Source organism: Heloderma suspectum, chromosome 4, assembly GCF_057233095.1.
Source record: "Heloderma suspectum isolate Gila_16-S chromosome 4, 16-S_ref, whole genome shotgun sequence".
In the NCBI taxonomy this organism is placed as follows: domain Eukaryota; kingdom Metazoa; phylum Chordata; class Lepidosauria; order Squamata; family Helodermatidae; genus Heloderma; species Heloderma suspectum.
In genome coordinates, this window is record NC_139461.1 from 160,406,681 (window position 1) to 160,421,772 (window position 15,092).

Genomic DNA, 15,092 nt, shown 5'->3' on the forward strand with positions numbered 1-15,092 from the left:
GGGAGAGGAAATGTGACAGATAATAAGAGTGATGATAAACATGCTCCGGACACTGTAAAAAGACGTCTCAAGGAAAAAGAACCCGGAGTCAGAGAGTCCAACTGATTTTGAGACAGAAGAAAAAGCAGCTAATGATCAGGAGCGAGGGAGAAGTGGGTAGAGGGTCCCTCTTTGATGCAGATTTCTGGAAGTGTTACAAAAATTGTGTTCTTCCCCTGGTAGACTTTCCAATTTGTTTACCAAGAATGAGAGGAGGCAGAGATCTGGTCCAACACAATTTTATTCTGCAGAATAAGGCAACCCTTGGGGCTAACACTCCAACAAAGGTCACCATCAAGTAATGTGATCCAAAAGTTTATATAGGCAAGAACTTTGGGGGCTGTCTTATGCTTGCACTGTATTAATCTCTTTGTCTAGCTGAGAAGGAAACAGAAAGCAGGCAGCGCCTTTCACTTATTTAGGCATGCGCAGAGAGGTAGTCTTGTTGTTGTTGTTGTTGTTGAGTCGTTAAGTCATGTCCGACTCTTCGTGACCCCATGGACCATAGCACGCCAGATCTTCCTGTCCTCCACTCTCTCCTGGAGTGTGCTCAAGTTCATATTCATTGCATCAGTGATGCTATCTAGCCATCTCATCTTGTACTCTAACGTAAATACGTTCTTGGCATTCCTGAGTCTCTGATAAGGCACTGTGTCTTCGTTTGGCATGACAATTTCACACAGAGGTAGAATAGACATAGCCTAGCTTATAAAATTATGGGATAACAGACATATTACAACTGAAATTTCTATAACACTCCCCCCTCAAAAGGCTTTTCTTAAATCCTATACCTCTCCTTGGTCCAGCAGTGGACTACACACTTAAAGGCGCAAACCATCATCAATAGTATCATAACAAACAGAACTGCACCAATTACAAGTTGTTTCAACTATGCAAAATCAGGGAGCCAGGAAGTCAACCATAACCAAGGATCTCTTGCTCCTGAATAATTCTGTCCAATCATATCTTGTAGTTTGGCGATTTCATCTTCTATGGTTTTGTTTAAATCATGGAACTTTACTCTATACCCTTGCTTCACTAGGGTGCAGAAGCCACCTTGGTGTGCTAAGAGATAATCTAAAACAAACCAATATTGGGCCACTAGTTGGCTGAGATCTTCAATTTCAGATTGCATGGCCCTTACCATTATGGCTGTGGCATTGATGGTCTTCTCTAAACTCCAAGTGAGGCCTAGGATGCTTTTTCTGTTTTCTTGTGCAATAATTCCTGGGGATGAACCCAGGGTAAGCAATCCTGTAACCAGCCCGCCCCCTACCCTGCTTGGTTCTGAATCTGACAATTGTTTTCCAATAATTACAGTGTCATCACAGTTCTTACCCATCTGTCCTACAAGTTGCCCCATCCCTCCATCCTCTCTCTTTCTTCTCCCAGATTGAGGTTTTACCACTTGTACTGGGATGGTGAGATACCCAACCCCTACACATTGGTAATTTCCAGGGTGGTAATTGGTAGCCCATCCATCGAAGAAAAACCACAGATTGGGATCTCTCATCTGCCAACCTGAGCATATGCTACCTATCCCAGCATAATTGAGAGAGAACATAGGGTACTCAGGGTAAAGACTGCCAAAATCAGTGTCACCAAGATTAATGGAAGAAGAATAGGAGGAATTAAAACTTCCCCAAAGCCAAAACCAATCGGTGCACTGTGAATAATTTCCCAACCCATCTAGAAGAGGTTTAGCCTTGTTATAATTAAGGGCTTTATTATTCCAGACACCAGAATGTTGACAACAAAAACACATTCCCCTGGTGTAAGTCTGGAATTTGACCTTTCGAAACTCAGTCTTGCTCAGTTCATCAGGGACTCTTGAAAAGAGAGTGCCCTCTTTCTGTAGAGCTCTAACTATTACCTGCGGTTCTCTGATCAAGGCAGGCAACAAAGTGAAGTCTCTGACAGTTGATGGGTGTTTGTTGTAAAGAATAGAATCCTCCCCATTTTGCCTAAACATATGCTCAGCATGTCTCTTAGACCAGTTTCCTTTTACCTGAGTGGGAAGTGTTAAAACAACTAGACTTAAGAAGGAAAGAATAATATGCATGTTTAAGCATCAGGAGATTGCTCTCTCCTGAACAAATACTTTAGTCCCTCTAGTGGTTTGCTACTCCAACAGTGGCCTTCAGGTGGGTTAGCTTCCGGTGTGACCCTCTCTGGTGCAGGTGATGCCTTTACGCGGGTGTGATGGATCCACTTCTTTCCTCCAGTGACCTTTACAGCCGTGTGAGTGGTGAGTAGAACCTGAAACAGACCCTTCCACTTCTCAGTAAGTGGTTCATCTTTCCAGGACTGGATTAGCACCCAATCACCAGGACTGAAATTATGCACTGGAGCATCCAAAGGCAAGGATTGGTATGGTGCTGCGAACCTGTGAAGACAAGACAAAACAGACTGCAAAGCAGTAACATATTCTTGGATCTCTAAAGCCTCTACTTTTAAGTTTACATTTAAACTCTCAGCCATACGTAATATCCGAGGTGGGCGCCCATATAACATTTTAAAGGGTGTCAATTTAATACTTCCCCTGGGGGTGCACCGTATTCGAGTTAAGGCGACTGGCAAGGCCTGTGGCCATTTCAACTTAGTCTCTGAGCAAATTTTAGTAAGCATTGACTTTAGGGTGCGATTCATCCTCTCATCTTGACCTGAAGATTGAGGCCTCCAAGGGGAGTGTAGTTTCCAGTTGATTTGTAGTGCCTGAGCCACTGCTTGTGTCACCTGTCCAACAAAATGGGGTCCCTGATCCGATTCAATCTCCTCAGGTAACAAGAACCTAGGGACTACTTCTTTTAACAGGATCTTGGCTACTATTTGTGCAGTGGCTGTGCGAGTAGGGTAAGCCTCAACCCACCCAATCAATTGGTCTATTAAAGACTAATAAATATCAATATCCATGAGTCCGAGGCAACTCTGAAAAATCAATTTGAAGTCTCTGGAAAGGATAGTAAGCCCATGGGCGACCTCCCATTTAAGCTGGGGATTTGGATGTCTTTGGGTTATTTTTGAGGCACAAAGGGCAATTAGCCACCGCTCTCTGGGTCTCAACATACAATCCTGGGCCACAATGTGTCTCACAAGCAAATCCCCCATTGCAGTTCCTCCTAAATGTGTAGCCTGGTGCAAGTCTTTCACTGTAAAGCTCAAAAGAGGCATGGGTATGAACACTTTGTACTCAAATATGGGATTAGGGCTCCTTCATAATGCACCTCCTCACCTCCCATCCATGCGGCTTCCTTTGCAGCCTTATCTGCCAAAGCATTGCCTCTTCTTTCTTCAGGATTCTTGAGGCACTCTTTCCACCTTATAAGCAATCTCCATCAACTGAGGCAGAGGCATCGCCGCTGCCCCATCAGTTTTCTGCAACTTTCTCTTAATGTCTGTTGCTGCTTGAGCAATAAATATCATGTTAACCATCATTAAATTCTCTTGAGCGTCAGGGTTAATATCACTATACTGACAGAATGCATCAAACAACCTCTGAAGGTATGCACTAGGGTCTTCAGTCAGTCCCTGCGGGACTTCATATAATTTGCTTTAATTTGTAGTCTTGGGGACTGCAGTTTGAACTCCATGTAAAATGACCCGCCTGTAGCGGATCAGCTCCTCTGACCCAGCCTGCCAACCCGGCTCCCAATCTGGCAATGCCTGGGCTGGGAGCGGTCCACCAGCTCCATTCTCAGTCTGGGCTTGCCTTAAGGCTTGTGTTTCTACCATCCACTTTTCATCTGGAGTTAAAAGTTCGTTTAACATGGTTTGCACATCTCCCCAGGTAGGATTATGACTTCGGAAAATAGATTCAAACAGCCTGTACATTTTCTGAGGATCCTCCCTTAAGGAGGGGTTCTGATTCCTCTAATTAAACAGGTCAGATGTACTGAATGGCACATAAACAAGAACCCGTCCATTAGGGCCAACTACTTCCCGCAGGGGGAGCTGTCTTCCCACTTTTGTCATTTTGCACTCATATGAGCCCTTTCTGGCTGTAGATCTCAAATGAGGGGGTGAATATGCATCCGGAACTTTTTCCACGACATCCAAAATATCCTCTCTACTTCCTGATTCTGCCACAGTCTTTAAGGCTTCAAATAAATCTCTTTTCTCAGGATTCACAACCTTTTCAGCTGTTCTTGCTTCCTCTAACAAACCCGAATATGGTGGAGGATTTTTCAGCACAGAGGGCGTGAGACGCGGAAATGTAACAGATGGGTTCTCTGGGGGGGGGGCCTCCCTCCCCCAGCAACCTCCCCTCCCAACCTAACAGGCCGAATAGGATGGGGAAAACTCAGCACACCTTGGGCAGGGCCTCCTTCCGTATGACCTGAATCGGGGACAATAGGAACCTTGGATTTCACCTTGGAGCGTACCATCATGGCTTTACAATATAGACCTTTACATTTTCTTATCCAGTCAGGATTTTTCAATATCCACATTTGCCAAGCATCAATATAAGGGAGCTGATCCTCATGGTTATCAACAATCACTTTATTATATACCTTGGACACAACATTTTTTCCCCAGCTTCCCCCAGTTGGCCAGCCAACACCAAATGTCACCTACTCCCCATTACAAAACTTTATGAGCTTTTCCTTTGTCATCTTGACACCATAATCCAACTTAACTTAAAATCCTTAAGCATGCATCCCAGTGGGTCTTGGCTATGTTCTTCTACGGAATGTTTTGATCCCATCCTGTCGGCCCTATATTTTTTTTTTCTTCTTTATCCAATTGCTGCTGCTTGAGCAAGGCCCAATTGGACAAGATTGGGAGATTTACACTCCCCAGATGGCCCAGACAGTGCGATCCGACTTACCTCGTAGCTCAGCCTCCAAACGACCCCAGAGTCAGACAGCGGTTCGTCCTGTCCTCCAAAGACCGCCACTCACCTCGTCTCTTCAGGAGTCCTTTGCTAGCCAGGTAGCCAGGCAACAGCCGCCTCAAACCTCACGGTGAACCAAACAAGGTCCAGGGCGCCCTCCGCTTGGGTTGATCCAGCATTTGCCCAGCTCCCAGGTCACACAGGGAGTCCCAGCGAAGTCGCCAGAAACTGTTACAAAAATTGTGTTCTTTCCCTGGTAGACTTTCCAATTTGTTTACCAAGAATGAGAGGAGGCAGAGATCTGGTCCAACACAATTTTATTCTGCAGAATAAGGCAACCCTTGGGGCTAACGCTCCAACAAAGGTCACAATCAAGTAATGTGATCCAAAAGTTTATGCAGGCAAGACCTTTGGGGGCTGTCTTATGCTTGCGCTGTACTAACTAATCTCTTTGTCTAGCTGAGAAGGAAACAGAAAGCAAGCAGCGCCTTTCACATATCTAGGCATGCACAGAGAGGTAGTCTTGTACTCTAACATAAATACGTTCTTGGCATTCCTGAGTCTCTGATAAGGCACTGTGTCTTTGTTTGGCATGACAATTTCACACAGAGGTAGAATAGACATAGCCTAGCTTATAAAATTATGGGATAACAGACATATTACAACTGAAATTTCTATAACAGAAGGAAGGGGAGGCTGGATGATCTGGGTGCTAGTAATGAGGGAGGTAACGGATCTGTGACGCTTCTTCCCTGAGCAGGCTGGCCAAAGGCTCTGCCTCTGAGCTTTCTGCGACACAGGGCAAGTCTGAACGACAAAAAAGTTTTTGGAGGATCTGGAAATGGGGGCTCGGCCAAAAGTACAGAGCGATGGAAGGCCCAAACCTTGGAGGGCTGGAAGAACAATGAGTATAACTGACACTGATGATTTTGGCCCAGGTAATGAGGCTGGAAGGCATAGGGGGCTGGATCAGCAGGGAAGAGTGATACTGGAAAGGGAGCCTGCGAGACAGATTGGCCAAAGCGTGAGACAAACTGAAACTTTATCATATGCAAATGCAGCAAAAGGTGAGAGGGAGTGACTCTGGGGATCCAAATCAATGGGAGGTATGATGGTCTCCCATTGGGGGGAGGAGGAGGAACAATATTTAGAGAGGTTTTATGAGGAAGCTTCTGATGATCATGACCCTAGGAAATGATTTGTGGTCAGGTTTCGGTATATCGGACAAGATCCACAAAAAGAGACCAGGGCCTACCTCACCAAAGTGTTGTTGAGGGATACCAAAGACATAAATAGGTCAGAGGTCGTGGTGGTGATCCAGCTGCCGGGATCCAGGGAAAGTGATATATGCCTTGTCTCAGAGCGGGCATATCGTAAATTTTTGGGGATGGTAAAGCAGGCCCAGAGGATGAATCCTCAGTTCTTGGATGGCTTTTAAGTGGTCCCTCTGTTCAGAGGGGACACGAAAGTCTTAACTGTCATTTTCCATATGACCACGTTCCTAGCCGAAGATGTTACACCTTGGATTTACAAGTATGCCAGAGTTTTGATCTGGCTAAATAAACGCTTTGACGAGGAGGGTTTTTGGACCAGTGAATATCACTCTATCGTTTCTTTCAAGGGTGACCAGCCAGATTACCGTCATGGCAAAATCCCAAAGTACTTCTCTCTGGGGACTGAGAGAGGCATTACCAGGTATAGTAGGCAACCACAGGCATGCTATCAATGTGGCTTTTACGACTGTTGAAGACTGCACCACACATGTATTAGATAGTAACTTGATACACCAGAAACTGTGTTTTGTAATGGCCTTTTGCACTTGGGCTTGTAAGTTTATTCATAGTATGGTTTTATCTAAATAAAAAATTTCTACCTAAAAAAAAATTCTATCTAACCCTAACCTAACCTTACCCTCCCAGAGAGAAAGCTATGCTTTCCAACAGCTCCTAGATAGCTAGTGAGAAAAAGTAGTTTTTTTTTATTTTTTCCTATAAGTTCAGAATAAAAAGTGAAAGGTTGAATAGGCTAGGGTTTCAGGCATCAGGAGAGCAAGTTCTGAGGGAAAAACATTAAAGATTTGTTGAAGAAATCACCTTGTAGATATTACAGGAAAATCAAGAGGAAAGTACCATGGCTTCCATACCAGAAAGTAGGGGTGTCAGAGAATTTCTCACCAAAACTCCGGGGGGCTGAGTGCCAACGTATTTGGCCCCCCGAAGTAGTTTCGGGGAGAAATTCTCCGCCCCCCCACCCCCCCCGGGATGGGACTTACCTTTCCCGAATGTCGCTCCCGGTGGCGGGTCGCAGCGGCGGTTCGGCAGGGCTTCGACAGGGGCGGAGGCAGCAGCCGGTCTTTCGACTGGCTGCCGCCGCCGCCATTCCAAGAAAAGTAAAAAAAAAAAAACGCCCCCGTGATAGGCTACGTGACGATTAACGTAGCTTATCACGGCTAGATTTGCAAAGTCAGCCGTGATAGGCTACGTAAATCATCACGTAGCCTATCACGGGTGACTTAAAAATAAAAAAAAGCGCTATTTGCGTTGCCCTTATTTTCGCCGTAGTCTACGTAAAGATTTACGTAGACTACAGCGACCAAATAAGGAACGCGAATGGCGGCTCCCTATGGGGGCCGCCATTTGCGTACACGCTTTTTTTTTTTTTTTAAGTCACCCGTGATAGGCTACGTGACAATTAACGTAGCCTATCACAGCTGACTTTGCAGATCTAGTCGTGATAGGCTACGTAAATCATCACGTAGCCTATCACGGGGGCGTGTTTTTTTAAAAAACTTTTTATTTCGTGGCCGGGCGAGGTGAGGCACCTCCTCCCCGGCCTGAATTTTGGCCGGGCGAGGCGGGAAGCCTCCCCACCGGCCTGAATTTCGGCCGGGCGAGGTGGGAAGCCTCCCCCCCCCAGCCTGAACTTTGGGGGTTGCAGCGAAGCGCCTCCCCCCCACTGCGAAGCAAGCTGCGAGACCAGGTAAGTGACTTTCGTACACTCCTACCAAAAAGTGGTGAATCTGCCTCTTCTTCTCCCCTCATTACCAATGGCCAAGAAGGTGAAAATCAGTCGTGCAAGGTATAATCTGATAGGCCAAATGATGCCCTTTCCAACGATACCAAGAGTGGGGTGTCTGGTGAAGATTTGGGGTGTAACATAGCCATTCCAAACTCCCCCCCCCCCGAGAGTTGGAAAGTGAAACCAACTCTCAAGCCTCTGCTTTTACAAAACAAGAGGTGACAACTTCTGTTCAATTTCCAGGGGCCCAGAAAGGTGCTGGCCAGATATGTAGGGCACCAATGGAAAGTCCAGGCTTTGCCCTTTCTCGTAATACCAGAACTGAGGATCCAGTTGAAGATTTGGGGGGTGAAACAATGTTTTCAAACTTAGTCCCCACACCCAATTGGGAAAGTGAAACTAACTCTCAAAGGTCTGGTTTATATCAATAAGAGGTGGTGGATTCCCCCATTCTTTCAGCGCGCCTAAGGGGGTCTAACAAGCCATATGGGACACCGAATGAAAGATCTGGGTCTGCCCTTTCTGGCAGTGGTAGTGTGTTAATCTCAGATAAATATTTAAAGGGAGAAAAGGAAGATTAAACACTAGTCCCCAACAATGTACAAACTGACTGGCTGGATGCTTTAGGCATTCTTCACACAGAGCTTTTATCCTGAGATTGAGATTGCTCCTTCACGGAGGTTTGAGAGCTCTTTAGATGATGCTGTGATCATCCAAGGCATCTCCTGCACTAAATGCCCTTTGTTCCATTTTTAAATAGATTGCAGATAGTGAGCTATCAAATTACCCTGTTGTGTTCTGCTTCAGTTTCCTCTGTGAAAAGAGTAAAAGTGGTAAGAAGAGGAGCGAGATCAATGAAAGATAATGGAAGACTCAGATAAGGGGAGAAGGAAGGAGAAAGAGGTGGGGGGAAAGGAATCATGTGAAAAAGGGACCCCTGGTGATCCTGCATTTAAAACAGAAGCAGAAAGCCCCGTTTTAAATTTAGGATTTTAGGCTGGTGTAGCGATGCCCTTAAAGAGGCAGTATGGGGAAAAGAACTCCATTTACCAAGGGGATCAGGGAGCCCCTGTTCCCTCCCAGGAGGAATTTGTGCAATCTCTAGCAGGTGAAGCCCAAGTGAGCCACACCCTGAGTTAAGGAAATTCTGGGGGGGAAAGGGCAACAAAGAGGCAAGATTTAGAATTTAGTTGGCTGGAAGCAGATACAAGTTCCAGAGTGAGAAACAGGTCACCTAGACAATCCGCTCAGGAATATTTTTCCACCCTGGAACTTTATGCAGAAGGGAGACATGTTTTTCATTAGAGGTCGAGCAGGCGTAAAAGGCATTACTCAGCAAATCAGGTATTAACATTGATGTGGGGAAAGGAAAGTGGAGATGTGCGACCGGAATTCCCTGAGGAGAATAAAATCCATGGGTTGAAGGGTAAGGGAGGTGATGAAACAATAGTTATTCAAGATACGGAGGATGAGGATGAGGAACAGATTATAGAGAAGGAAATGGGACTGATACTGGATGAGTATTTAGGTAGCCCCAAATCAGTGGTTTTGCCTGACTTTGAATTTTGGGGGTTGGCTGCAGAGTCCGCCTCCGAAATAGATGAGTCTGAAATGGAAACAGAGACCGTCACTCCAAATACCCTGACATTAAACCAAAGTTCTAGAGAAAATAAAATCCTGACCTCTTGGTGGGAATTTCTACAGACCCCGTTGCAAGACAGCCACCAAGGAATACAAAGACCTGCCAGAGGTCTCATGCTGAGGCTCACCGAAAGGATTTTAGTGAGACAAAAAATAAAAAATAAGACCATGCCTCTCCCTGAATGGCTGGAAGAGGCTGCTTTTATTAGGATCCTTCCAGACCTGTTGAGAGTTTGGGAGACCAACAAAGAAAGACACCAGCAACCCATATTCTTTAGACAAATCGGAAAGATGGAAGATGCCTGTATGATATATGCAGAGGCTTTTCAGGGGTGGCTCGTAGAACCGATAGCTTACCTAAAACATAGGATTCTCATGAAAAAGGAGGCTTGGTTTGTTTCCTCCCAAGGTTCCTTTTCTTCCTTGATGTCACAGAAGGGGTCGACCACTAAAAAGACAGCTGGCAGGAGAGGGTCCAGAGTGGAGAGGAGATGAAGGGAGATCCTGTCAGAAGAAATGTCAGAGGATGACGGGGATGTACACAAGGTGGTGTCCCCTAGAATAGGTGAGCCTCGCAATCTTAAGGGAGGCCATGTGGTGTTAAAAAACCCCCACAGATGATGGCTGGGGACATTTTGAAAAAGGGCTCCAGTCAAGACAATGAGAAAGAGGGAGGGGAGGGAGGAGGTGTCAAGGGGGCTGATGTGTTAGGAAAGGGATGTAAGAAAGTAGGTAAAGGGAAAGGCATAGGCAAAAGACGTTTACATCTTGTAAATCCGACCAATGAGGAGGGAAATGATGTAGGAAAAGTCTTAGTTTTGAGGAGGGCATGGATAGGGATGTGGGACTAGACTGGGAAATTCAAATGGGAGCTGGGAGATCCAGGTTCTAGTCCCCACTCAGCCATGGAAGCTCACTGGGTGACTTTGGGCCAGTCACAGACTCTCAGCCCAACCCGCCTCACAGGGTTGTTGTTGTGAGGTAAAAATGGAGATGAGGAGGATTATGTACACCGCCTTGAGTTCCTTGGAGGAAAAAAGGTAGGATATAAATGCAATAAAAATAAACAAATAAATAAATATGGAAGACAGGGATGGCGCCCTGCCTCTCATCCATTTTGTTTCATTCAGAGGGAATGAGTTCTGAGGTAGAAGGGAGAGAGTCTGAACATAGTTTATGAGGATGCTTTTGGGGACTGGGTGCAGGAACCTAGTGAAAAGAAGGATGGTGGGGGGACAGAACAAGAGATGGGGAAAGGCAAAGGGGAGGATGTTAGGGAGGATGTCCTGGTGAAATTACCCATCCCTGGCCCTGTATCTGTTTTGTCTCCCAAGCCCTGAAACAGGGAGCAGAACGAAAGGGAGGAAATCACAGCAGACTGGACCTTAAATGGGCAAAATGGAGACTTTGCAAAACTGAACTATAGTTCACAAATGGGACACCTTTACAGCACGGACTGAACTGATTTAAGAGGGAGCTGTACCAGCAGACCCTCTGGCTGAACTTCCATCGAAGGCCGCTCACTTGATGATACACTCTGCGGTCTCAACAAGCATGGAGACAGACTTACAAAGGGATCAAAATGCTTGAGGGGGAGTGACTACTGATCTGGGCCTCTTGGAACCATGGGGGGACCGAGAGGCACAGGCTCAATCGCTAGTGAGCGATCTCACACTGACGCAAAACCCCACACTGTCATAAACCCAACAGACCTTTAAAGATGTACTAGAGGCTCTGATGGACCCTGCGCTCCATCGCATTAGAAGGGAAATTAGAGAGATAGAGAGGAATCAAGCCAGGGAACTGAAGTCTCTGTCGCCAGCACAAGCAGCGGGGAGAACTTTATCTTCCGAGTTAAGTATGGGTGGGGTGTGCAGGAAGGTCCCAAGGGATCTTATATGGCTGTAACAACAGGTCAGAGAGGTGGGGACAGGGTACCTCAGGTAGGCCAGGGTAACTTCTCTCATCCGGATATGGAAATATTTAATGATGAAGAATTTTGGGATGAGTTTTACAAACAGTTCCCGGAAGAAACTGACCTACAGCAATGTTTCATGATAACATTTAGGCTAAAAGGGCAGGATGAAGTAAACATTTCAAGAGAGTATGTAGTCCAGGTGTTGCTTGTTGAACTTATGCAAGTAGATAGATCTAGCATCCTTGTGGTGATTACACCCCTGGGGATCAAAGAGGCAGATATTTGCTTGGCATCCAAAAGAGACTACCAGAGGTTTTGGAACCATGTTGAGAGTTCAGAAAAACAAATCCTTGGTTTGTTAATGGCTATGATATAATTCCATTGTTTAGAGGAGAGACTCTGTCACACAGCACCCGGGTCTTGAACTGCTGACCTGCCGACCTTCCAGTCTGCAGTTCAGTGTCTTAACCACTAAGCCACCGTGGTCCCCTTATGATATAATTCCATTGTTTAGAGGAGAGATAAAAGTGGTTACTGTGGCCTTTAGAACTACCACCATTCCTGAACAAGACCTACTGGTCTGGATGAGTAGATATTGCCACATTCTCATGGGTTTGAAAAAGCTAAAGAAAGAGCTGTTTTTGACCTGATCAAAGAAAGGATGAATGAAGACAGAATGAATGAAGAGAGGAGGGCTAGGGAAAGGCAAGAGAACAGGGCTTAAACATCCTAGTCAATGGGTCAGACTCGGGAGGGGCAGAATGGGTACAGTACTAGAAATGTTTGGAAGGGACCTCCATGGAGTCGGAAACGGTCAGGTCTGGAGGCAGGAGGGGGGGAAATAGCCAGTCGCAACAAAACGGAAGGGTCAGCCAGAACAGATTCGCACTGCTAGAAGGAATGGAGGAGATGGAGATTAATAATGAGGTACAAGAGACCAAAAGCCAGAGAGAATTGGGTTGGGTGGAAAAGGTGAGACCTTTAAATAAGCAGGCGAAAGATCAACCAATGGGGACTGAGAGATTGAGGAGAAACAAGGGTAAAGAGAAAAGTCAGGAAAAGGCCAAAAAGGACAGGAATAACTTGAAAACACCAAATGCAAATACAAATGAACAGAAGCCAAAGGAGCAAAGGGTACAATATTCCAAAAGGCTAAGGAAAGAAGACTCTCCATGCTCCAAGACTGAGGAGCTGGAGGGAAAAAACAAAAGTTGTATTTGCAATTGCAGGGTTATAGGAGACAGCTGTTAGAACTGGGGAATCACACAGATGAAACACAGCAGATCAAAGAAAAGAAATCAGCCTTGAAATAAAAGATAAAGGTTACATCTTCCTTAATGGACAGTATAGAGAGACAAATAGAGGACATACACACAAAGGAGTCTAGGGGGAACCCGATGGAGGTGGGTACGGAGACACTGTTGTCACCTGATCCCCCACCAGAGGGGATGGAGTCAGAGGAGGGGTAGCCCATCTACATGTCTTCCTCTTCTCTGACCCCAGCTCAGACACCTAGTAGGGCTACACCCCATGACAAAAGTGTGTGTGTGGGGGGGGGGTAGAATCAACAGTGACTCCAATGACTTTGAAGGAACATAAAGAAGGAGTAGAAAGTTAATGAGGAATATTCTATATATTGCTAATCCCATAAGGTCTGATAAGTGGACTACTGTATTTCTTAATCTGTTAATTTTGTAATGTCATAGTTATTATAAATTTGTGAATCTTGATTAATGATGATGTACATCGTTAAATTGGGACTAAAGCCTCATTCTGGACTTAATAATCCTAATGATAAGCTCCTTCCGGATTTTGCCATCGGGGTTCTTCTGTTGGTGGAGTTGTCACGGTTATTGTTGGAGAAGGATCAGGATGAGCCTGAAGGTCAGTATAGTACTTTCGGTAGATATCAAGGTTTTTTTGTTGAACCTCAAGGTTATATATTAAATTATTTTAGTGATTTAATCCTGGATTTTCAATTAAAAATTATGACTTGGAACGCAAAAGGTTTGAGACAATGTCCCCGGAGAGATGAGGTTTTATTACAACTTCATTCTCTCAATGAGAATATTATGTTTGTGCAGGAAATGCATCTCCTACTCAAAGGCCATAGGAGTCAGGCTCAGAAATTCTGGACCTGCATCACGTCCCTGTGGCATGAGGTAGCCCGGGGAAGGTTAGTTTTATTAGATTTTACTTTCAGTGATAAGTTGAAGGGAAAACCAGCACGTTTGGAATACTAGGCATATACGCTCCTGCTTCGGCAGCAGAGAAAAGGGGTCTGTGGACAAAGATTAAAGATTTTAGCCTGATGAATTGCCACCTCTTAGTGTTGGGAGATTTTAATAACAAAGTCTGATTGGAAGATACCTTTTCTTACAAAAGGGCCAAGGAACAATCCTTGAGCATGGAGGAGAGGTATCTTCAGGACTTGCTGGTGAGACAGCTCAGTTTGGAGGATAAGGTCTTAAAGATACCCAACAGGTTAATTTTTTCCCATTGGTTCAAAGAGGAGCTATGTAAAAAATATCAAACCATCCAAGGGGTTAGATATTACCATCCCCTCCACACCAGTAGAATTGACAGACTTTGGGCACCCAAGGACTTATTAGTCACTAAGTGTATGATACTTATGCCTTGGTCGGACCATGGCATAGTACCTTTCAGTGTGGTTTGGATAAAGTCACCCCCAAGGGAAGACCACCTTAGAGATTGAGAGTAGTCGATTTGGATAGGGGAAGTACACGAACAACTATCCTGATGGTTTTCTCCGAGATGGCGGCTTTGCTACCAGATTACTGGTATGATCTGGTGGGATGGTGGGAGAGGCAAAAGAGGCTGATTGCAAAAAGGTGTAAAGCTTTTGACCTTTATTCTAGTTAGGAAAGATATACAGGGTTACCATCAAGTCCTTTTCCAGTTTCTCAAATGTCATCAGAAGATAAATCTGGGTCAGAGATATGTTGAAAAATTAAGGATAGCCAAGGAAAAAATACTCTTCTTCTACCAAAGGTGTCCCCAACCAGTCGTGTCCGACTCTAGGGTGCGGTGCTCATCCCCGTTTCTAAGCCGAAGAGCCAGCGCTGTCCGAAGACGCTTCCGTGGTCATGTGGCCGGCATGACTGAACACGAGGTGCACGGAAAGCTGTTACCTTTCCCGCCGAAGCGGTACCTATTTATCTACTTGCAATTTCTTGCTTTCGAACTGCTAGGTTGGCAGAAGCTGGGACTGAAGACGGGAGCTCACTCCGTCACGCAGCACTCGGGTCTCAAACCGCTGACCTGCCGACCTTCCAGTCTGCAGTACAGCATCTTAACCACTAAGCCACCATGGCCCCATTCTTCTACCAAGCACAGTGCCAAAAAAGATTGGACAGTAAAAAATTTAGATCAAAGGGCCCAACCTTACAGGAGGGTGAGTGGGTGAGGAGTAGATACCACAAAACCTTCCTTCGATGCGAGGGACTTAGGGAGGAGCCGGATGGAGAGCTGCAGACCTCCCCTACACAACTGCTTCAAATCATGGGAAAGTATTACAAAGAAATATACACCAATAAGGGTATAAAGGAGGAAAGAATAGATGTTTTCCTTGACAGGCTGGAAGAAGCTGGGTATACAAAAGATGGGATGAGGCTATCACGG

At 45.5% G+C, this 15,092-nt stretch overlaps 1 protein-coding gene across 1 annotated transcript; it reads right to left on the reverse strand.

The window, feature by feature from the left end:
- Window positions 1-928: 928 nt before the first annotated feature.
- Window positions 929-4,424, reverse strand: LOC146347603 (uncharacterized). The gene is made up of 3 exons (XM_084851596.1): window positions 4,349-4,424; window positions 3,640-3,782; window positions 929-2,047 (listed from the first exon to the last, which is right to left on the reverse strand). Exons 1-3 carry the CDS (start codon window positions 4,422-4,424, stop codon window positions 929-931), a joined length of 1,338 nt encoding a protein of 445 aa, XP_084707722.1.
- Window positions 4,425-15,092: the final 10,668 nt, after the last annotated feature.

Excerpts from the sequence above, each read along its gene's own strand:
- LOC146347603 (XM_084851596.1), bottom strand. The coding sequence starts at position 4,424 with ATGGTACGCTCCAAGGTGAAATCCAAGGTTCCTATTGTCCCCGATTCA. Across the intron at positions 3,783-4,348 it reads GGAAGGAGGCCCTGCCCAAG|ATGAAAAGTGGATGGTAGAA; the intron begins GTGTGCTGAGTT and ends TTTTAACTCCAG. Across the intron at positions 2,048-3,639 it reads AGCTGATCCGCTACAGGCGG|GTAAAAGGAAACTGGTCTAA; the intron begins GTCATTTTACAT and ends CTTCCCACTCAG.